At 46.1% G+C, this 24,331-nt stretch overlaps 1 protein-coding gene across 1 annotated transcript; it reads right to left on the reverse strand.

Annotated features, from left to right (window-relative positions):
- Positions 1 to 11,294: 11,294 nt before the first annotated feature.
- On the reverse strand, positions 11,295 to 15,307 carry LOC123054035 (vacuolar-processing enzyme beta-isozyme 1). The gene is made up of 9 exons (XM_044477682.1): positions 14,887 to 15,307; positions 14,263 to 14,427; positions 13,942 to 14,098; positions 13,780 to 13,865; positions 13,476 to 13,675; positions 12,853 to 12,901; positions 12,582 to 12,788; positions 11,949 to 12,155; positions 11,295 to 11,809 (listed from the first exon to the last, which is right to left on the reverse strand). Exons 1-9 carry the CDS (start codon positions 15,097 to 15,099, stop codon positions 11,627 to 11,629), a joined length of 1,467 nt encoding a protein of 488 aa, XP_044333617.1. The 5' UTR covers positions 15,100 to 15,307; the 3' UTR covers positions 11,295 to 11,626.
- Between the last annotated feature and the right edge of the window lie 9,024 nt (positions 15,308 to 24,331).

Below are 24,331 nucleotides of genomic sequence, written 5' to 3' on the forward strand. Positions count from 1 at the left end.
GGCGTAAGCCGGCCGTCCAAATATAGCATGGTATGGACTTCTTATCTTGACCACCTCAAAGGTCAATTTCTCCACCCTGTAGTTGTTCTCATCACCAAAGGCCACTTCCAATTCGATCTTGCCAACTGGATAAGCCGACTTACCAGGTACTACACCATGGAAGATGGTGTTTGACTGGCTGAGGTTTTTATCAACCAGACCCATACGGCGAAAGGTCTCATAATAGTGGATGTTGATGCTGCTGCCTCCATCCATGAGCACCTTTGTGAACTTATATCCTCCCACTTGAGGAGCCACCACTAAGGCCAAGTGGCTCGGGTTATCCACCCGGGGAGGGTGATCCTCCCTACTCCACACTATAGGCTGCTCAGACCACCACAAGTAGCGTGGGACTGCCGGCTCAACCGCATTCATAGCCCTCTTGTGAAGCTTCTGATCTCGCTTGCACAAACTAGTGGTAAATACATGATACTGTCCACCGCTAAGCTGCTTTGGATTGGTCTGATAACCCCCCTGCTGCTGTTGATGACCCTGGCCAGACTGTTGAGTAAAGCCCCCTTGACCACTCTGAGGACCAGAATTTGAGCCGCCCCCCGGGCCATGAAAGCCGTCGGCGCCTGAGCCGCCGGCACCTGAGCCGCCGCCCGGGCCATTGTAGTTTTTAAAGGCCTTCATGATTGCACAATCCTTCCATAGATGAGTAGCTGGCTTCTCTCTAGAGCCGTGCCTCGGACAAGGCTCATTCAACAGCTGCTCCAGTGAGGGTCCTGACCCGCCGCCTCGGGGAGGGGGCCTCCCCTTGCGTCGCTGGTTATTGCCTTGCGCGCTGGCGTTGGCCACAAACTCTAGGCTGCCATCCGCCTTGCGCTTGCCTCCTCCTTGGTTCCCCGGGTTAAACTGAGGGCCCTTGCCGTTGCCGTTCTTCTTTCCCTTCCCTGTCCTTTCATCATCTGAAGGGGGGTCCTTGGTACCATCAGAATCGGCGTACTTGACAAGAGCTGCCATTAGCGTACCCATATCAGTGCAGTCGCGCTTAAGCCGCCCGAGTTTCATTTTCAGGGGCACAAAACAACAATTCTGCTCCAGCATTAAAACTGCTGAGCCGACATCCATTTTGTCTGATGAATGTATGATTTCCTTAACCCGGCGAACCCAATGTGTCGTGGATTCACCCTCCTGCTGTTTACAGTTAGTCAAATCCACAATTGACATAGACTGCCTACAGGTATCTTTGAAGTTTTGGATGAACCGGGCTTTCAGCTCAGCCCAAGACCCAATGGAATTCGGTGGTAGCCCTTTCAACCAAGTGCGGGCAGTTCTATCTAACATCATGGTGAAATACTTGGCCATGGCCACCTCACTGACCTCCAGCAGCTCCATAGCCATCTCATAACTCTCGATCCAGGCTGCAGGCTGTAAGTCAACTGTGTAGTTAGGCACCTTCCTAGGGCCCTTGAAGTCCTTAGGTAGACGTTCATTACGGATAGCTGGCACCAAACAAGGGACACCCCCGGTCCTGGTAGGGATACCCACATCAACGGAAGTCGTCGGATAAGCCGGGGGGGTCTGGTAAGCCGTCAATTGAGGCACTTGCTCCACCTCTTGCCGTGCTTTGTCCTGCTCTACTGCATAAAAGGCTCCATTATGAGCCGGACCATGGCCAGGGGGCGGGTCATGGCGTCGGACGTTACTTGAGCCGGTTGCTGAGACCATGTGCCGGCTGTAACTCGGACTCTGCCCCGGACGAGGGGTCGAGTGGATCCTATCCCGGCTGTAGGAGTACGCCTCCTGCTGCGCTAGTGCCGTCTGCAGGAGTTCCCTGACCCGGCGGGTTTCAATAGCCGTCGGAGAGTCGCCGTCAACTGGGAGAGCCGCCAGCCGTGCTGCCGCTGCAACCATGTTCTCCAGCGGGTTATTATAATGACCCGGGGGTATTGGCACATACTGAGGCGGGGCAGGGGGCACCTGGGGAGGCCCCATCACTCGTGGCTGAATAAGGGGTCCAGACCCGGGCGCTATGACCCCTGGCGGGTTACTAGACCCTGCACCTGGCGTGTTGAAGAGGTTGCGTGGATCGTAAACCGCTGGGAGTCGAGATTGGGCCTTTTGATGCCTCCTTCTCATGACCTCATTGGCCGCGTTCTGTTCCATCGTGAGTTGGAAGGACTGCGCCTGAATCAGCTGAGTCTGGGCATCGAGAGCTGCCCGCTCCGTAGCCAGCCTGATCCCTTCCGCTGCAAGATCCTCTTTAGCTTTTATCAGATCCAATTTTAACTGTGCCACCTCGGCATCATGCTGAGCTTGATCCGCCTGGTCAACCGTGGCGGTTAACAAGGCCGTCATCTTGTCCGTGAGATCCATTAGCACCTGAGCCAGAAGGCACTGGGTTTCCCGCTCCAGCAGCGGGGTTCTGAACAGGCTGCGCACCAGCCATGAAAACTCCAACCTGACTTGGTGGCTCAAAAAGGTCTGGAATGCTGTCGCCATCGGAACAACCCATGAGCCTGCCATCTTGAAGTTGGTACAACGAGTTTGACTCATCGGTGGCCGACTCGCCGTCAGAGCCGGCGACCGTCTCATCACCGGACCCAGCTGGATCAGAGGGCCCTCCATGGATGCATCCCACAAAAGCGTGCTTTAAGGCAGGCCGGGCCCGGGTGGGTCGTGCGCGCTGAGCCGTTTCGATGAGATCGGTGCGGAGATCCGGCTCAGGTCCCGGTTCACCAATCTTGCCAATGAAGACATGGATTCCGCCGAAGGGGACCCGGTACCCGTACTCAATTGAGCCAGTGTCGGGGCCCCAGTTTGCATCGTCGATGTAGAGCTTGCCGCGACGACTCTTGGTCATCCGGCCCACAGCGTATCCCTTGAGCCCTTCGAAGCTGCCCTTCAAGAACTCAAATCCACCGTGCGCTGGCCCCACGGTGGGCGCCAACTGTCGTGGAATTGTCACGGCAGATGTCCTCGAGCTAGGACTTAGTCGTGGAGCCATCGCAACTAGGAAGCTTGAAGGGGTTATGTGGGACAAGGAACACGAGGGTTTATACTGGTTTGGCCCCTTACGGTGAAGGTAAAAGCCTACGTCCAGTTGGGGTGGTATTGATTAGGGTTACGATCACCAGGGAGCTAAACTGCTATGCCCGGCTCTCGACGAGATTGTTGTTGTCCCTAAACCGCTGCCGGGTCGTCCCTTTATATAGGGAGGCTGACGCCCAGCAGCCCTTAGAGTCCCGGCCGGCTCATAAGAGTGTCCGGCTCGGACTCTCAACTATACTTGCCTTACACTACAAGTTCTTCCATAATAATGATTGTAACTACGGGCTTTAAGCCATATCCGGGTCTTAGCCCATCTCTGGCCCATCATCTTCAAGCTTGGCTCCGGGCTTCTGGCAACGATCATACGAGTAACCCGGCCCCTCCTGGCGGGTGACTCTAAGGTCTATATCCTCAACAAAGACCGAGAACACTCGCTAGAATTTTGTAACCAGAACCTCCTCCCTTACGCCTCTGAAATCTCGGGACGAGATCTCTTGTAGTGGAGGAGAATTGTGACGCCCGGATAATTAAGCTACAGTAACCCTATACTACTGATGCCACGTCACCACGATTAATAATGTTAATCTCGCGTTGATTCGAACCGATTCAAAATTCAATTTTAAAACAAAGTCAAATAGTTAAAAATGTCGAAAGTCAAAACTAAAAAGTTCTAGTTGTAGCAAATAATTCATATGTAATTGTGGTGAAGAAACCACATTCCTATAAAATATATAAGTGCTCTAAAATAAATAAGACAGCAACATAAACAAGTAATTAAATGCCTTTTTATAATTAACAAAATTTTAAACTATTTTATTTTGGATTTCAACTTTTGTGGCAGTGGACTAGATTGAAATACTAATCTAGGTACAACTTTTGTATTTTATAAAACAAAAATAAACTGGTAAATAAAATAAGACAAAAAGGGAAAATAAGTAAAGAGAAAAAGAAACAGAAAACAACCCCCCCATGGGCCAACCGGCCCAGCTAGCAGACCTTGCCCAGCCCAACCAGGTCACCTCCCTCCTCGCTATAGGAGCAGAGACAGGGCGTGGCGCCCATCGACCGGTGCCATTGTCGACGACGCCCACGCGCCGCCCATCTGACGGTCCGAGGAGGGGATAAGGCCACACCCAGCCTCATGACGTACGAGGCCACACTGTGTTAAATACCCTTTTAATTAACTCCAACCAATGACATGTGGGACCGGCTAGCAAATTAGTAAACTAAAAGAATAGATAAATTCAGTTATAGATTGTGCATATGACATGTAGGCCCCACTTGTCAGTTGACCAGTCAACAGTCACTATTGACTGCTGACTAGGCAGTTGACCCAGTCAACTGTCCCCACCTGTCAGCCTCAGGTGCACACTTCTGGGTACACTTCGTGTGTACCAATAGCATTTAAATACTAATTTAGTTTCGAATTAAATTAAACCCACAAATTAGAAAATCATTTAAAACTTCGAAAATTAATATAAAATAAACCGTATCTCGGATGAAAATACTTTGTACATGAAAGTTGCTCAGAAAACCGAGACGAATCCGAATACGCAGCCCGTTCGTCCGCCACACATCCCTAGCATAGCAAACACACAACTTTCCCCCTTGGGTTCATCTGTCCGAAAACGCGAAACACCGAGGATACTTTCCCGGATGTTTTCCCCCTTCGCCGGTATCACCTCCTACCGCATTAGGGCACACCTAGCACCGCTCATTGTCATGTCATGCATCGGCATGCATATGTTTGCATTATATTTATTGTTTCTTCCCCCTCTTCTCTCGCTAGACGCCGAGACCGACGCCGCTGCTACCCAGTACGACTACGGTGTTGACGACCCCTCCTTCTCGGTTGAGCTTCCAGGCAAGCCCCCCTTTGATCACCAGATATCGCCTATTCCTTCTCTCTACTGCTTGCATTAGAGTAGTGTAGCATGTTACTACTTTCGGTTAATCCTGTTCTGTTGCATAGCCTGTCTTTGCTACTACTGTTGTTACCTTTACCTGCAATCCTAAATGCTTAGTATAGGATGCTAGTATTCCATCAGTGGCCCTACATTCTTGTCCGTCTGCCATGCTATACTACCGGGCCGTGATCACTCGGGAGGTGATCATGGGTATATACTTATATACATAATATATGATACATGTGGTAACTAAAGTCGGGTCGGCTCGTGGAGTACCCGCGAGTGATTCACGGATTGGGGGCTGAAAGGACCTTTGTCCCGACGGCCCTCTGGGTGGATCTTTGAGGCGGAGCGACAGGGCAGGTTGAGACCACCTAGGTGAGAGGTGGGCCTGGCCCTGGTCGGCGTACGCGGTTACTTCAAACTAACATGCTTAACGAGATCTCGGTATTTGATCTGAGTCTGGCCACTGGCCTATACACACTAACCAACTACGCGGGAACAGTTATGGGCACTCGATGTCGTGGTATCGGCCGAAGCCTTCTTGACGTCAGCGACTGAGTGGCGCGCGCCGGATTGGACCGTAAGCCCGCGCTTGTATTAAGGGGGCTAGGTCTGCTTCCGGCCGTGTTCGCAACGTGCAGGTGTGCAATGGGCGATTGGCCCAGACCCCTGCGTGCATACGATTTAGACCGGCATGCTGACCTCTCTGTTGTGCCTAGGTGGGGCTGCGATGTGTTGATCTTTCGAGGCCGGTCATGACCCAGGAAAGTGTCTCCGACCAAAGGGGATCGAGCATGTTGGGTAATGTGGTGCACCCCTGCAGGGAAGTTTATCTATTCGAATAGCTGTGTCCCTCGGTAAAAGGACGACCCGGAGTTGTACCTAGACCTTATGACAACTAGAACCGGATACTTAGTAAAACACACCCTTCCAAGTGCCAGATATAACCCGGTGATCGCTCTCACACAGGGCGACGAGGGGAGGATCGCCGGGTAGGATTATGCTATGTGATGATACTTGGTGAACTTACCATCTACTCTCTTCTACATGCTGCAAGATGGAGGCTGCCAGAAGCGTAGTCTTCGACGGGACTAGCTATCCCCCTCTTATTCTGGCATTCTGCAGTTCAGTCCACCGATACGGCCCCTTTACACATATACTCATGCATATGTAGTGTAGATCCTTGCTTGCGAGTACTTTGGATGAGTACTCACGGTTGCTTTGCTCCCCTTTTACTTTCTTCCTGGTTGTCGCAACCAGATGATGGAGCCCAGGAGCCAGACGCCACCGTCGACGACGACTCCTACTACACCGGAGGTGCCTACTACTACGTGCAGGCCGCTGACGACGACTAGGAGTAGTTTAGGAGGATCCCAGGCAGAAGGTATGCGCCTCTTTCGATCTGTATCCCAGTTTGTGCTAGCCTTCTTAAGGCAAACTTGTTTACTTATGTCTGTACTTAGATATTGTTGCTTCCGCTGACTCGTCTATGATCAAGCACTTGTATTCGAGCCCTCGAGGCCCCTGGCTTGTATTATGATGCTTGTATGACTTATTTTATTTTAGAGTTGTGTTGTGATATCTTCCCATGAGTCCCTGATCTTGATCGTACACGTTTGCGTGTATGATTAGTGTACGATTGAATCGGGGGCGTCACACCCCGCCTGCCTATACCGGTGGCTGGCAGCCCGGTGCTCGCCCTCACACCGGCGCGCCCGTCCTCGCGCCCGACAGCCGACGGCCGCATACCACGCTGCTCCCTCCTACGCGCCATCGATCTACAACACCAGTCCTCATGCATCCTATGGCGCTCCATCGTCCCCCTACATGCAGCAGTACAATGATGGTGCCTCTCTCTTTACGCCGATGTCGGCCCTACTGCCGACGCCACCACACTCGCAAGCTCCCATGACTACACCGGCCTCTACTTCGACTCCGAGCTGGGACCAAGCTGCTTTTCTACAAGCCATGAACAACTTTGCTGCACAAGGGAACTTAGGTACGGATTGGATTTTCGATTCTGGTGCTTCTCGTCATATGTCTGCAACGAGTAATTTGCTTTCCTCTTGCACACCTTCGTCTTTTCCCTCTATTACTCTCGGTGATGGATCTTCTATTCCTATTTACTGTGTCGGTCAGGCTCAAATCCAATCCCCAACTAAGCCTTTGCTTCTTCGTGATGTTCTTGTAGCTCCCGCTCTTATTAAAAATCTGATTTCTGTTCGCCAAATCACCACTAATAATCATGTTTCTGTCGAGTTTGACCCCTTTGGTTTGCCTGTGAAGGACTACCCGACCAAGGCCGAGATCGCTCGATTCAATAACTCCGGTGATTTATATATGCTCTCCATGGTGCTTCGTTCGCTGCTCCTCCAACATCTATGGTGGCCTCTGTTGATCTGTGGCACCAACGTCTCGGCCATTTCAATAAAAATGTGTTATCCACACTTCTTAGTGAATTTCAAATACCTTGTAATAGAGATTCTCATAATTCTTCTATGTGTCAGTCATGTCAATTGGGCAAACATGTTCGCCGTCCCTTTAGTTCCTCTCAATCCTCTAGTACTTTTCCTTTTGAATTACTTCATTGTGATCTCTGGACATCACCAATAGAAAGTGTATCTGGTTTTAAGTACTATCTCGTGATTCTTGATGATTTTACTCATTATGTTTGGAGTTTTCCTTTACGCAACAAATCCGATGTTCATAATATATTCATTAACTTTCAGCGCTATGTCTCGGTCCACCTTTTCCTCCCTATAAGATTATTCCAATGTGATAATGGTTGTGAATTTGACAATTTTAAAAATCGAAATTTCTTTCTACAATATGGAATTCTCTTACGTTTCTCATGTCCTTATACCTCCCCTCAAAATGGCAAAGCCGAGCGTTCTCTTCGTACTCTTAATGACATCATTCGCACTCTACTTATTCAATCTTCTATGCCGTCGATGTTCTGGGCAGAGGCACTCCACACGGCCACATATTTACTCAATATTCGTCCATCTAAAGTTAACCCACAAACTACTCCTTACTTCTCTTTATTTCTCTCTCATCCAAATTACTCCGACGTTCGCGTCTTCGGTTGTCTTTGTTTTCCAAACTCCTACTCCACTTCTCCTAACAAACTTTCCCGCGCTCTATCCCGTGTGTCCATCTAGGTTTTTCTGACGAGCACAAGGGTTATCGTTGTCTATCTTGTTAGTGGTCGTGTTGATGTGTCTCGTCATGTAACATTTGCTGAAAACATTTTTCCCTTTTCCGAGCGTCAACAATTAGATTCCAACTCACCCGCGCCTTCCACTAGTCCCTCTCGTCGCAATCATCTTCCCTTCTTTCACCCGCCGACCAATCCAGCGAAACCAGCCGCAGTAGCAGATCCTGCCGCCACCACTTCTGTCATCACCTCTGCCCCGGCAGAGGAAAACACATTACACTCTGACGCGGCAGACCTCCTGCAGCCGCAGTCTTCACCACCCTCTCCCGCGTCCGCTTCCTCCACTGCGCTGGACGCGTCCACCACATCTTTCCCCACCCCTCCTGCTCATGCTATTCCCATTCCAGCTCCTACTAACGATCATACCATGTGCACACGTGCCAAGTCCGGGTTTCGTTTACCTGCAAAAGATCGTCTCAATCTTCATGCATCTTTATCTCCTTCCTCTCTACCCAAATCTTACAAATCAGCTCTCCTAGATCCTAATTGGGCCGCAGCTATGAAAGATGAATATGATGCCCTTCTGCAGAATAACACGTGGCAGTTAGTTCCTCGTCCTTCCAATACAAATATCGTTTCGGGTAAATGGGTTTTTCGCCATAAATTTAATTCTGATGGGAGTCTTGCACGTTATAAAGCTCGATGGGTATGCCGTGGTTACTCTTAGCAACACGACATCGATTATGATGAGACTTTCTCTCCAGTTGTCAAGCCCAGCACTATGCGCACTGTCCTTAGCATCGCCTTCTCTTCTTCCTGGCCAATTCATCAACTTGATGCCAAAAATGTTTTTCTTCATGGCTTTCTTCAAGAAACAGTCTATTGTCAACAACCTCTTGGCTTTGAACATTCCTCCTATCCTAATCATGTATGTCTTCTTCAAAAATCTCTTTATGGTCTTAAACAAGCACCACGTGACTGGTTCCAATGCTTTTCTACTTATGCTCAAACCATCGGTTTTACCCCTTCCCGTTCTGACACTTCACTCTTCACCTTTCATCACAACAACAACACGGCTTACCTTCTTTTATATGTTGATGATATTATCCTCATAGTTTCCTCACAACAATTTTTAGATCATATTATCTCTCTTCTTCGCCATGAATTTTCTATGACAGATTTAGGTCTTCTTCACCACATCTTAGGTATTGTTGTTATCCGTGACTCCTCTGGTCTTTTCTTGTCTCAACGTCAGTACACTCTGGATCTTCTTTCTCGTGCTGGTATGCTTGATTGCCAAACTTCCCGTACCCCTGTTGATACAGGTTCCAAACTCTCTGCCGACGGTGATCCTTCTCTTTATCGTAGTCTTACCGGTGCACTTCAGTATCTTACTCTCACTCGTCCTGAAATTTCTTTTACTGTCCCACAAGCTTGTTTATACATGCATGATCCTCGTATTACACACTACAATCATGTCAAATGTATTCTTCGGTATCTCAAAGGCACACTAGACTTAGGTCTTCATATCAACAAATCCTCTCCCACCTCCTTGACAGCTTACTCTGATGCAGACTGGGCTGATTGTCAAGATACTCGTAGGTCCACATCCGAATTTTGTGTTTTTCTTGGTAATAATTTGGTTTCTTGGTCTTCAAAAAGGCAGGTTACGGTCTCCCGCTCGTCTGCTGAAGCTGAGTACCGTGATGTGGCTCATGCGGTTGCTGAAACGGTTTGGTTGCGCCAGTTGTTGTCGGAGCTGCACCGTCCTATTGAGCAAGCTACCATTGTTTACTGTGATAATATTTCAGCTGTCTACATGTCAGGGAATCCGGTTCAACACCGTCGCACCAAGCATATTGAGATCGACATTCATTTTGTTCGAGAGAAGGTGGCTCTTGGTCAAGTTCACGTTCTCCACGTGCCTACTTCTGCTCAGTTTGCTGATATCTTTACTAAAGGCCTGGCGACTACTCCGTTTCAAGACATTCGTTTCAATCTCAACGTCGTCGAGCCTACCGTTGACACCGCGGGGGGATGTTAGAATACAACTTGTAATAGGATTAGGACTCTTACTCAGTTTGTAATAGGGCTAGGTCAGGTGCGGCTTATGCTCTTATATATAGCTCTTGTACTGGCACAATATTGCATTAACAATTATTCAATAGTTATTCAATAGAATTCTACACTTTAAAATAGTGTAGGGATTCTCCCCTTAGTGGACTATAAGCTACAACACATTTCGAAACCCAACTAGAGGCCTATGGGGCCAAAGGGCATAAATTTACCTATTTTCACTCTCCCACCTCCTCTCCTCAACGTCTTGGTCATTTGTCAAGGACCCTTCCAAACTATACAAGGCCTCTCATGGTCATGTAAATCATTCACTCCTACTTCAATAAATTTGTCGGACTAGTCAGGCAGATAAAATCTATGCTAGTACACTAGATTTTGAATAGAAATATCGGATGGTGTAGTAATGACTTCGACCCTACCCTCTATGAGGTCAACAAAGGTCAATGCTGGTCAACATGAGTCAAGGAGGTCAATGATGGTCCAAGCAAGCCCCCACGGGACCAATGAATCAATCCGGACAACGAAATTCCAAGCAAGTCTTCATAGTCAACAAGTCAAAGTAAGAAGAAATCAAAATCAAATTTCTCACACGCCGCTTCAAAGAGTCATTAATCAAATCAAAATTGATGCGGGGCAATGGACTGCCCATCACCAAGACCCAAACTCTTGAATTGACGTCATTTCTCTAACTCATTGGCGATCATCTTGATCCTCACAGTCCTAGATGATTCCTTACCAACAACAGATGTGGGTGCCCTTCCTACTGGTCACATAACTCTTCCATAACCACCACTACGTCCTTGAAACAGCGACCGACCACAACCTCTGCCACACCAATCCAGACCTCTACTACGGCCTCCTCCTATCAGTTGTAGCCAGGCTGCCTTCAAGTGTCCTAGTTTTGGCCACATTTGAAGTACTTCCTGTCATAAGTATTTCACAAATAAGTCCTATCAACAAGGTGTCACTTAGAATATTGATGAAGTCACAGCTCCAAATGCTCCACATAGTAAGAATCCGGTTGTTCAAAACGCACCAACAAGGAAAGGGAAGGTCTTAGCTTCTAAGCCTCCTTCCAAGCCAAGAGCTCCAAGGAAGAGACCACTAAAGATTGTGGATTCTCAAGAGAAAGAGCAAGAAATGGATGAAGTCACAGCCGCTCAAGCAAAGGTTGCAGCCAAATTGCTAACTGGTGCTGCAAGTGGCCAAGCTAGAGCCACTAGAGCTAAAGGAAAATCCACACATTTTTTGTTAATTAGTAATTGCCTTTCAATTGCTTGCAGTGAAACTTACAAAGGCACAACCATAAACTACTGATTAACCCAACACCACATGGGGCTCATCGTTGGGTGGTTTCTTGTAAATCAGTGCATGTATGTACACCATATGAGGTCTAGGAACCTCTGAAGCATTTGCTATTTGCTCCCATGTACTGCAGTGCAGCGGATCAGGCACTGTGCCCTACAGCCAGTGGGCTCCACTTGGCCGAGTCGTAACCGCCACAAGCGCTGATGCTTGCTTCCCTCATTTCGGCCCCGGAGATGCCATTGTTGCATATGTTTGCAAACGCCCTCATGTGTTTCATGCCATACTGAGTAAGTGATCCACACTGGGATTCGAAAACTCGCACCTGACAATTGGCATCAGTACAGAGTAAGTTCAACCGGAAACAGAAAGAGTGAGAGAGTGCAAATGGTGAAGGCGAGCAACAGCAGAATCTCCATGTGTTGCATATTTATGGAATTCAAGTAAGAAACTGTTACACTCACCGTCCTCTTCAGGCAATCCCAATCGTCGACTAATGGTTGGCCAGAGCTTCTAGCAGCCTCAATCATGGAAGGCCCATTTTCAAATCCAAAGACAAGCTTTCCGATGAAATCGATACTGCTGTCGAGATGCTTCCTGTGTACCACAGTTTCTTTGATCTCCCTAAGAACCCTCTGCTTCTCTTCCGATCCCCCATTTAACTTCTCATACTGAAAGTGAGAAGATACATTATCAGCAGACATAAAGTTGGCAAAACAAAGCACTGGCTACAAAAATTGATGCGCAAAACTTGGGTCTATCATGAGAGGGCATGAGCTTAAGCTGAAAGTTAGTATATGAGCTCAAGCCCTTCAAGTTGTATGCCATAGTTTCAGAGTACTGTTGCCGCATCTTCTCAGCACCATGAAGCTACATTTGTATGCTAAGGATGAATTAACAAATAAGTTACTCCCTCCGATCCAAATTAATATGGGTTGGAGGGCGTAATTAGTTTCATTTCAAAAACTCTTCTAAAATATCTCCTTTTTTCTAGAATAATTCATGAGTTATAACACAAAAAGATGCTTCGTTTTTTTTTCCGAGGCTTAAAGATGCATCATTTTGAGCAGCAAAACATAGAACGAACTGGAATTTACCCTCTTCCACATGAAAAGAATATCAGCATCTCTCTGATTGATTGCACCCTCCAGTTCGGGCAAAAGCAGCCTGTTTGCGACATTGGAATTTGCAGGATCGAAACCTTGATAAAGGAAAAGCTTCTCATCCTTGAATGTCTTGTCACCATACTCCATGACATGAGAACCCTTATCAAATTCCTTTGATTTTGATGTTCTCGTTTTAACCTGCCCAAGAAAACAGTGACTAGATGCCACTAACCAGTATGAATAAAGTGTACTCGAGACTTACCACCTCGTACTGCTGCTTGAGTGTTTCCTTCTTTAGATTGTGAGTTTCACTGCAAAGTAGGATTGAACGGTTCAGAACTGCAAGCGCCATGGTTATAAATAACTGCTACAACAAAAATGCTCTAGTAGCTGATACTTCCCAACAGTCAGGCCTATTAAGTCAGCTTCTTAATGTATTTGCTCATCTTTGTTATTACCATTTGCAAGTGCAGTGCAACTTATGAATTGCTTATGTGTTATCCAGGTAGCCAATGATCGCAATAACACATGCAGTACTTATGTTGTGCCTTCTAGTGTGATAAGACATTATTAACCAACAAAGAATACTAAATGTGTCTTGTCGAGAGTGATGAAGTAAGAATTTATTGTCTTGGGTCAGAATATCAGGTTACAGACACAAACTTTGAGGGTTAACAACGAAAACACTCTCAACATGAGCATTGAGCAATAATCCAAACATAACCATACCAAGTATTACTAATGTAAGTCATGCAGCTAATTAAAAACAAATATATAAAGCCATGTAGACATACCTTTTTGACAAATTCTAAAAATGATGCAGGTTTGTGAGATGTCAGAAAACAGATCAGGTGCCAAGCATAATATATTACAGTTGGTGCGTACCTGTCTTCCATCCAAGAAACACTATAGATATCTCCTAAACAGGTATCATATTCAGCAGGAGGTGATGATTTCATCCCAGGGCAGTATGCTCCCCAACTATTTTCGACCGCATTTGATGCTGTTGTAACATAAATATTAAGATCTTCTGGCAATAAACCCTCAAATATACTGCCACTTTCACATGCTTCTACATATATAATCTGCCAAAATTGTAATTCTAATTAGGGATAAGACGGCAAGCATACTGTATCAGATTAAAAATATACCTTTTATCTCAAGGGGAAAGAGAAGAAAGGATACATACCATTTTGGAATAGCTTTTGGAAGCATGCTTCTCTCGTAACACTTTGATGAAGTCGCCAGCATAAATATATGGCCTGTTGGGCATACCTATAAACTTGCTGCGGTTAGCTAAGTCATACAAAACAAATCAGCTAGAGAACAACGTTCAAGTGGGAGTATGCACCTAGAACACCAGGACCCCCATGATCCGCGTAATAGATGAAGATGTGGTCCTTCGGTTTGCTGTTTATCACCTTCCCACTCCCTCCAGTAACCGCGGTTTTGTTCCCCAATAGAACTGCAAAGAAGTTTTTAGCGGTGACCTGTTTGCCAGTGTAGTCCTGTAATGCATGTTAAGTTGGTCAGTCTTGTAGGAACACAAGTACACAACAGTATGCCATTGTACATCAAACAACAGTAAAGCTAGCAATACATCTTCGATTAAAAAGCGCAATCTATTAGAGTTTTTGTCTGAATTAAAGGGAACACAGCCAGGTAATAATACCTTGGGAACACCAGCGTAAACATCTTCGCCTTTAGGATGGTTGATGATGACTCCAGGCCTTGGGTTGAGGTCGTTTTTGGCGATATCATCGTACATAAACACCACAATGTTCTCCTCCTTTAGGCCCCCCTTCCTCAGGATCTGGTAGGCGTGGCACACATCGGCCTGTACGTTGTACGTGCATCAAACAACACCATAGCCATTGAGCAATGAGCAAGCAAGCACTCAAAGAATTGTTCAGTGATCGTATTTTGACCAAGTACTGATATACGAGCGGCATTGAGTTATTATGACCATAATAATATACAAAAATCAATGATTCGCCAATGGTGCTCAGCCGGACTAAATTTATGTTCCAATCAAATGTATGCACTTAGACAGGAAGCAAGTAGTAAACATCTGATCAGAGATTCAGAGTACTTAACTACTTATCCCTATTGTAGTGCTCTACTGGCTGGGGCTTTTCAACAGAGCAACTACAGTACAAAGAACAGAGCAAAGAATGGCGTGGAACCTCCCACAGGAAACGAGGAAAGGGAAAGTTGACCAAAAGTTTCAGCTCCCAGTCGCCCTAGACCCTAACAATGCTACTCGCATCCGAGGCCGCCGTCAACAGAGTCTCACCTGGTGCCGGTAGTTCCCGTAGCCGGAGGAGCCGGCAACGAAGACGGCCCACTTCGTCACCCCGTCCTCCGCCGCTGACGCGGCAGGGGCAGGGGCATCACCCTTCTCGGTCGGCAACCGAATCAGCGGCTCCCAGTTCCCCTTCGCCGGATCCGCGGCGGCCGCGGCCGCCGCCAGGAACGGGAGGAATCCACAAACCCACCACGCACGCATCGCCGCCACCGAGAACCAGTGCGTGTGCCAGAGTGAGACAGAGAAAGCAGAGAGTAAAGTGCGATCGTGCCGGCGGGGATTGGGGCCGCATTTTATAGCCGCGGCGGCGTGCTCCCCGCGGACACGTGGTGCGCGAGGTAAGCCCTGCCCCGTGGTGCGCGGGTCGTCGCCCTGCGAAGGCGAAACGTGGGAGACGCCGACGAGGCGGTTCGCTCCCGCAGCCCGTCGGATTTGCGTGGCGTGGGCAAATTTCCCGTTTTTTTGGCTTGGAAATGCACGCCTGGGCTCGCTGAAAGGTGCCGTGGTTTCCTACGGGATTTCGGCTGTGACCAAGCAGGACGTCGCACTCGGCGCCCGCGGTGGCGGTTAGCGTCGTGGATTAGCGGACGGCAGGAGGAGAAGGGTCTGTAAAGCTTCCCACGCCATTGTTTCTTCCCGGGCAAACGGACAGTTCTGCGATGCAGCTTTTGCGAAAGATAACTACCAGACTTTGTGTGTTGAGATGGTGTGAGGGAAACGTGATCAACTCGCGCTGACGCCGTGACGCATGACGCGAACATGCTTCTCAGCGAAAAGAAGAGAAAATGTTTGCGAAGATATCGGGTGCTGCACTGCAGCTGAGACTGTGCCAGTTTCACGCCGTCCACGTCATTCTCACCAGGAACAGGTTGAGCCCGTCGCCGGCGGCTGGTCGTCGCCGTCTTTGGGACAAGCCAGGAACAGAGCTGCGGGCGGTGGTGAGTGTGGGGTGGAGGCTCCGGGCTATTCCTGCCATGGGCAGCCTGGCCCAAAAAAGCCCGACCCGTCCTTGCCCACGGGCCGGGCTTGGGCCTAGTTTTTGAGCCTGATGGCCGGGCCGGGACGGGCTTGGGCCCATCATATTTGCAGTTTAACAAAGAGGCCCGGCCCGAGGCCCGATGGGTCGGGCTTGGGCTTGATTTTTACGCCCGATAGTCGGGTCGGGCTCGGGCCTAGGTTTTTCGCGTTGGGCTTTGGTAGGTCTGGCCCGAAGCCCGACCAAGCCTGACAGATGGCCAGGTATACTCCAGGCCTAGCGGGGGAGTGAGATCCGCATGCGGTAGGGCCCGATTTGGGTCTCTGTGGGCCTGCGGCAAAGGAGTCCTTCCTGTATGCGGCGCAAGATCGAGATGTGGCGTGGTGCTTGCGCATCATGGAGGCGGTAGGTCTAATGGGCTGGCCGAGTCATGGGGTTGGACGAATTAGGCTGTCGGGGAAAGCCGTACTCCGATTGCGACCGGAGTCGTCGATGGTGATATTTATGGGCATTGTAACCTTGTTGAAGGCATTAATGTAGCATTCTTTCCCCCACCATCCTAACATGGTACGGTGGAAACCCTAGATCCGGTCTTCTGGACTGGACGATGACATCGCTATTGGTTTTGATAAGCACCGTTTTTTCTCTTGGGGCATTGTCTTGAAGTTGGACTTGGTAGGAGTAACTCGGGGCTCATGGACGTGGTCGCTGGCGGCTCACGTGGCATCTCCATGGGAGTGGCAGAAGCACCTCCACATGCAAGGTGCGCCTGGCAGGTTATGTCAGACAACATCGCAGGATCGAAGCGAGATAGGTTCGCTCTATCGGACATACCGTCCCTCTTCGGTGTCGTCGAGATACGTGGATATGCTTGTGACAACTTGGATTAACACAACGGTTTTCGATGTGCACTTTGGTAGCGGCGAAGGCGCTCGATTGCCTGGCCTCGTGTGTTGTAGGGTGTTGTTCTTCTGACGTTTTGTATGTATTATTGTGCTTTAGGCGTTATTTAGATTTTCACCTGGTTTTCCTCAAAAACTGAGCAACCCTTTTTCAATTTTTTTGCACTCGTCTTATGCAGTGCATTCCTTTTGGGATGTTACTTATAATACTCCTTTCGATTAAATTGATTTGGCTGCTCTCCTACAAACACTGAAAAAAGAACAAAAATGTAGATAAACATATCAAATCTAATCATACCATCTCATCAATATTACTATTCTCATGTATATTAGTGACTAGTGATGCTTCAGCTGTAATCAACCACAATGTGGTGCTCCTTACCGACTATGGTGGTCAGGGCATCTCCAATGGTTATGCATCAAATGCTTGTGTCAAATGTTCATGAGACGTAGGTTCATGTCGGCTTGTAAAAAAACATGATGACAAGGGGCGTCCCCTAATTGTCCGCTACTCATTGTCCAAAACTCTTGACATTTGACCAAACAGTTGGTGTGCGCCATCTAGTGAGATGACACCAGTGCGGCAATGACATGAGATCGAGTTGTCCCCTCCCCCAACGCTGCAACTTATCATGGACGCCGATCAAGTTGTCGCGACATTGTACCTAGAGTAGGCACTCAAGGTAAAGCGTCGCAGCAACAATAGAATATAAGAAGTCTATGTGAAGGCAAATGCGGAGGCCGAGAAGATGGCCCAAGAGCCATGGCTCATTGTGATGAGCAGATATTCACCGGGCAGCGCTATGTAGCGTGCTTTCACGTCAGGCGACTCGCTAAATGGGCCGGCCCAAGCGCGGGGGAGGCCACGACCTTGTTTTTTTGTTTATACTTTCAAATGTTCTAAATAAATATTTAGAAAAATGTCAAATGTGTCTATGGAAAATGTTTCTCATGTATACAAAAAATATATAATATGTGTGCAAAAGTTGATCATGTATTTAAAAAATGTTTATTAAGCATTTGAAAAAAATGCTAAAGAAGCATTCAAAAAATGTTAATCAAGAATTTGAAAAATATCAAATGTGTATAGAAATAATGTTGACCACATATTAAAAAAATGTCAAACTTGTCTTTGAAAAATGTTAATCAAGCATTTGAAAATGTTAAAATGTGTATAGCAAAAATGTTGACCACGTATTAAAAATGTTAATCTTATCTTTGAAATATGTTAATCAAGCATTTGAAAAATGTTAAAAATATGTATAGAAAAAAAATGTTGACCACGTATTAAAAAATGTTAACCAAGCATTTGAGAAATGTTAAATGTGCGCAAAGAAAATGTTTGTTATGTATACGGAAAATTTATACAAAAGAATATACAATGTGTCTGAAAAAATTGATCATGTATTTAGAAAATGTTAATCAAGCAGTTGAAAAATGTTAAATAAGTATTTGAACTTTTAATCAATCATTTGGAAAATGGTAAATTTGTATAGAAAAAATGTTGACCATGTATTAAAAAATGTTCCACGACACAGTTTTTCGATTGGGGATTGAGTGTACTTGCATCTTCAGCCCTAGGTGCAAACGTCTATCGTGCAACATTCTTGTAAGAAGCTGATATTCAAATGCTTTGGACCCTATCTGATATTGAAGAGGGTGGGCATTGTGTTGTACATACTACAGTTGCTAGAGTCGTCGCGCATCCATCTATTGGTGCACGTGTCCCAACTCAAGAAGGTGATCGTCCCGGAGGACACTATAAGTATTGATCTTCCACTTGTTATGATCACATTTGATTGTGTTGGGAATCGTTGCATGGAAAACAAAAAATTTCTACGCACACGCAATTATCTATCCATGAAGATGCATAGCAACGAGAGGGAGAGTATGTCTACGTACCCTCGTAGACCGTAAGCGGAAGCGTTTCACAACGCGGTTGATGTAGTCGAACTTTCTTCGTGCTCCAACCGATCTAGTACCGAACGCACGGTACCTCCGCGTTCTTCACACGTTCAACTCGGTGACGTCCTCGCCTTCTTGATCCAGCAAGACGGGCGAAGTAGTAGATGAGTTACGGCAACACGACGGCGTGGTCACGATGATGGTGAAGTGATCCTCGCAGGGCTTCGCCTAAGCACCACGAAGATATGACCGAGGGTGTACTCTGTGGAGAGGGTGCCGCACACGGCTACACAATTGTCTGTTGTGTGCTAGGCGCCCCCCTCCTCATATATATAGGTGGGAGGGAGGGAGGAGCAGCCATAGGAGGCGCCCAAGTAGGAAGAATCCTACTTGGAGTCCCTCCCAAGCCGCGCATCCCCCTGCCATATATAACCGAGAGGGAAGGAAAGAGGGGGGGAGGGAAGGAAGTAGGAATCCTAATCCACACTTTCCTTGCCCTCCCCTCTTTCCTTCTCCTCCTCATAGGGCTGGCCTCTATAGGGGCGCACCAGGGCTGGTGTGTTCCCTCACGTGGCCCATAGGGCCCATATCTTTGTCGGGGGTGTCCGAAACTCCTTTCCGGCGACCCGGTAAGTACCCGGTACCCTCCGGGACACTTCCGGTGTCCGAATACCATCGTCTTATATATATCAATCTTTACCTCTCGACCATTTCGAGACTCCTCGTCATGTCCGTGATCTCATCCGGGACTCCGAACAACATTCGGTCACCAAGTCATATAACTCATATAATACTATATCGTCATCGAACGTTAAGCGTGCGGACCCTATGGGTTCGAGAACTATGTAGACATGACCGAGACACTGATATGTCTCCGTCGTATCTACTTTTCCAAACACTTTTGCCCTTGTTTTGGACTTTAACTTGCATGATTTGAATGGAACTAACCCGGACTGACACAGTTTTCAGCAGACTTTCCATGGTGTTATTTATGTGCAGAAAAAAAAATCTTGGAATGACCTGAAACTCCACGGTACATCTATTTGGAAAATAAGAAAAATACTGGAAGAAAAATCCACGTCAGGGGGCCCACACCCTGTCCACGAGGGTGGGGGGCGCGCCTGCCCTCCTAGGGCACGCCCCCTACCTCGTGGGCCCCCTGACGCTCCACCGACCTCAACTCCAACTCCATATATTCACTTTCGGGGAGAAAAAAAATCAGAGAGAAGGATTCATCGCGTTTCACGATACGGAGCCGCCGCCAAGCCCTAAAACCTCTCGGGAGGGCTGATCTGGAGTCCGTTTGGGGCTCCAGAGAGGGGAATCCGTCGCCGTCGTCATCATCAACCATCCTCCATCACCAATTTCATGATGCTCACCGCCGTGCGTGAGTAATTCCATCGTAGGCTTGCTGGACGGTGATGGGTTGGATGAGATCTATCATGTAATCGAGTTAGTTTTGTTAGGGTTTGATCCCTAGTATCCACTATGTTCCGAGATTGATGTTGCTATAACTTTGCTATGCTTAATGCTTGTCACTAGGGCCCGAGTGCCATGATTTCAGATCTGAACCTATTATGTTTTCATGAATATATGTGAGTTCTTGATCCTATCTTGCAAGTCTACAGTCACCTACTATGTGTTATGATCCGGCAACCCCGAAGTGACAATAATCGGGACCACTCCCGGTGATGACCTTAGTTTGAGGAGTTCATGTATTCACTATGTGTTAATGCTTTGGTCCGGTACTCTATTAAAAGGAGGCCTTAATATCCCTTAGTTTCCATTAGGACCCCGCTGCCACGGGAGGGTAGGACAAAAGATGTCATGCAAGTTCTTTTCCATAAGCACGTATGACTATATTCAGAATACATGCCTACATTACATTGATGAATTGGAGCTAGTTCTGTGTCACCCTATGTTATGACTGTTACATGATGAACCACATCCGACATAATTCTCCATCACCGATCCAATGCCTACGAGCTTTTCACATATTGTTCTTCGCTTATTTACTTTTCCGTTGCTACTGTTACAATCACTACAAAACCCAAAAATATTACTTTTTCTACCGTTACCGTTACTTCCATACTACTTTGCTACTAAATACTTTGCTGCAGATACTAAGTTATCCAGGTGTGGTTGAATTGACAACTCAACTGCTAATACTTGAGAATATTCTTTGGCTCCCCTTGTGTCGAATCAATAAATTTGGGTTGAATACTCTACCCTCGAAAACTGTTGCGATCCCGTATACTTGTGGGTTATCAAGACTATTTCCTGGCGCCGTTGCCGGGGAGCATAGCTCTATTCTTTGAGTCACTTGGGATTTATATCAGCTGGTCACTATGAAGAACTTGAAAGACGCTAAGACAACAATTTATCCCTCAACTACGAGGGGAGGTAAGGAACTGCCATCTAGCTCTGCACTTGATTCACCTTCTGTTTCGAGTAAGCTTGCGACACCTAAACCTTCTTCTGCTATTCGTTCTGATATATCGCATGTTATTGATGATGCCACTTCTGCTATGCATGATACTTATGATGAAACTACTTCTATGCTTGATACTACTGTGCCACTTGGTGAATTTCTTGATGAACAACTTGCTAGGGCTAGAGAGAATGAAATTATTGATAATTTTGATGAAAGTGATGATGAGGACTCTTCCCCTAATAAATATGAATTGCCTGTTGTGCCTGAGGGCTATGTTATGGATGAAGCAGTTGCTAACGAAATTTTTGCTTGCAAAGATAGACATGATGTGAAGAAACTATTGGCTAAATGGAAGAAGCAATCTCTTAATGCTAGAATGAAACCTGATCCCACTTTTGCTACTTCACCTATATGTGTTACTGATAAGGATTATGAATTCTCTGCTAATCCTGATATAATTACTTTGGTTGAATCTGATCCTTTTCATGGCTATGAATCTGAAACTGTTGTGGCACATCTTACTAAATTAAATGATATAGCCACCCTATTCACTAATGATGAGAGAACCCGCTACCTTTATATCCTTAAAATATTCCTGTTCTCATTAAAGGGTGATGCTAAGATATGGTTCAATTCTCTTGATCCTGGTTGTGTGCGTAGTCCCCAGGATATGATTTATTACTTCTCTGCTAAATATTTCCCTGCTCATAAGAAACAAGCTGCTTTAAGGGATATATATAATTTTGTGCAAATTGAAGAAGAGAGTCTCCCACAAGCTTGGGGAGGCTTCTCCGATTACTAAATGCTTTGCCTGATCATCCTCTCAAGAAAAATGAAATACTTGACATCTTTTATAATGGACTAACCGATGCTTCCAGAGATTACCTGGATAGTTGTGCTGGTTTTGTTTTCAGGGAAAGAACACCGGATGAAGCTGAAATTCTATTGAATAATATGCTGGCAAATGAAAATAATTGGACACTTCCTGAGCCAATTCCTAAACCAACTCCGAAGAAGAGAGGTGTTCTATTTCTCAGTCCTGAAGATATGCAAGAGGCAAAGAAATCTATGAAAGAAAAGGGTATTAAAGCTGAAGATGTTGAGAATTTACCTCCTATTGAAGAAATACATGGTCTTAATTTACCGCCTGTTGAAGAAACATATAATCTTAACCCTCCACCTATTGAAGAAACTCATGGTCTTGATAACCCGACACAGGTAGTAAAGGTAAATTCTCTCTATAGATTTGATGAAGGTGATATTCCTCACTATAAGTCTGCTAGACAATGCTTAGAAGAGTTTGATAATTTTATTGTCAAACAAGAAAACTTCAATGCTTATTTTGGTAGACAATTGAAATACAATTCCGATACGCTTGAACACTTGAGTAATTACATGGCTAATGTTAAAGGTGAACTTAAACTCATTAGTAAACATGCTTCAAAGGTCACCACTCAAGTAGAACAAGTACTTAAAGCTCAAAATGATTTGCTCAATGAATTGAATAGTAAGAAAAATGACTATGCTGTTAGAGTGGCTACTAGAACTGATAAGATGAGTCAGGAACCTTTGTATCCTGAAGGCCACCCTGAATTGAACAAGATTCTCAGAGAAATAATATTGATGCACCTAGTCCTTCTAAAAGGAAGAAAAAGAAAAATGATAGGACTTTGCATGCTTCTAGTGAACCTATTGCTGAACCACTTGAGAATCCAAATGATATTTCTATTTCTGATGCTGAAACACAATCTGGTAATGAACATGAGCCTAGTGATAATGTTAATGATGATGTTCATGATGATGCTCAACCTAGTAATGATAATGAGGTAGAAATTGAACCTGCTGTTGATCTTGATAACCCACAATCAAAGAATCAACGTTATGATAAGAGAGACTTTCTTGCTAGGAAACATGGTAAAGAAAGAGAACCATGGGTTCAGAAACCCATGCCTTTTCCTCCCAAACCATCCAAGAAAAAGGATGATGAGGATTTTGAGCGCTTTGCTGAAATGATTAGACCTATCTTTTTGCGTATGCGTTTGACTGATATGCTCAAAATGAATCCTTATGCGAAGTACATGAAAGATATTGCTACTAATAAAAGAAAGATACCGGAAGCTGAAATTTCCACCATGCTTGCTAATTATACTTTTAAGGGTGGAATACCAAAGAAGCTGGGAGATCCAGGGGTACCAACTATACCATGCTCCATTAAAATAAACTATGTTAAAACTGCTTTATGTGATATTGGAGCCGGTGTTAGTGTTATGCCTCTCTCTTTATATCGTAGACTTGATTTGAATAAGTTGACACCTACTGAAATATCTTTGCAAATGACTGATAAATCAACTGCTATACCTGTCGGTATTTGTGAGGATGGGCCTGTTGTGGTTCCAAACGTTACTATTTTAACAGACTTTGTTATTCTTGATATTCCTGAGGACGATAGTATGTCTATTATTCTGGGAAGACCTTTTTTGAATACTGCAGGGGCTGTTATTGATTGCAACAAAGGCAATATCACTTTTCATGTTAATGGTAATGAGCATACGGTACACTTTCTGAGGAAACAACCTCAAGTCCACAGTATCAATTCTATTGGAAAAATTCCATCAATTATTTTTGGAGGTTTTGAATTTCCTCTTCCTACTGTCAAAAAGAAATATGATATTCTTATTATAGGGGATGTGCATATCCCCGTTGAGGTAACATAGTGTTATTCGAAATTTCTCTGGTTCCATGTTATTCGGAATGAGTTTGTTAACAAGACTTGATCAACCTTGTTAGTGGATTCCTTTTGATGAGCATGAGATGGATGAAATTAGAAGGCACAACCTTCTGTACCCTCTCTCTACTTTCTGTTATTTAGTTGAAATAAAGTAAAAATAGTATTTTCCTATCTGTTTTCTAATTTATCCGTGCAATATAAAAATACCCCGAAAATAAAAGTTCTCCAAATGCCCTGAAAATGGAATATGATTTTTTTCTAGAATATTTGAGAATATCTGGCACTGAGAACACAGCAGGAGGGGCAAGCACCTGGCCACGAGGGTGGAGGGCGTGCCCTACCCCCCAGGTCGCGCCCCCTGCCTCGTGGGCCCATGGTGGTCCCCCCTCCACTTATTCCTGCACCCATACACTCCTTCTTCCTCCCAAAACATCACCATCCAGCTCAAGCACGAGTTCTAGCTCATTTTGCTGCGATTTTTGATCTCC

Source organism: Triticum aestivum, chromosome 2D (genome assembly GCF_018294505.1).
Source record: "Triticum aestivum cultivar Chinese Spring chromosome 2D, IWGSC CS RefSeq v2.1, whole genome shotgun sequence".
NCBI lineage: Eukaryota > Viridiplantae > Streptophyta > Magnoliopsida > Poales > Poaceae > Triticum > Triticum aestivum.

Excerpts from the sequence above, each read along its gene's own strand:
- LOC123054035 (XM_044477682.1), bottom strand. The coding sequence starts at position 15,099 with ATGCGTGCGTGGTGGGTTTGTGGATTCCTCCCGTTCCTGGCGGCGGCC. Across the intron at positions 14,099-14,262 it reads TTTACGCTGGTGTTCCCAAG|GACTACACTGGCAAACAGGT; the intron begins GTATTATTACCT and ends CATGCATTACAG. Across the intron at positions 12,902-13,475 it reads GTTTCTTGGATGGAAGACAG|TGAAACTCACAATCTAAAGA; the intron begins GTACGCACCAAC and ends CCTACTTTGCAG.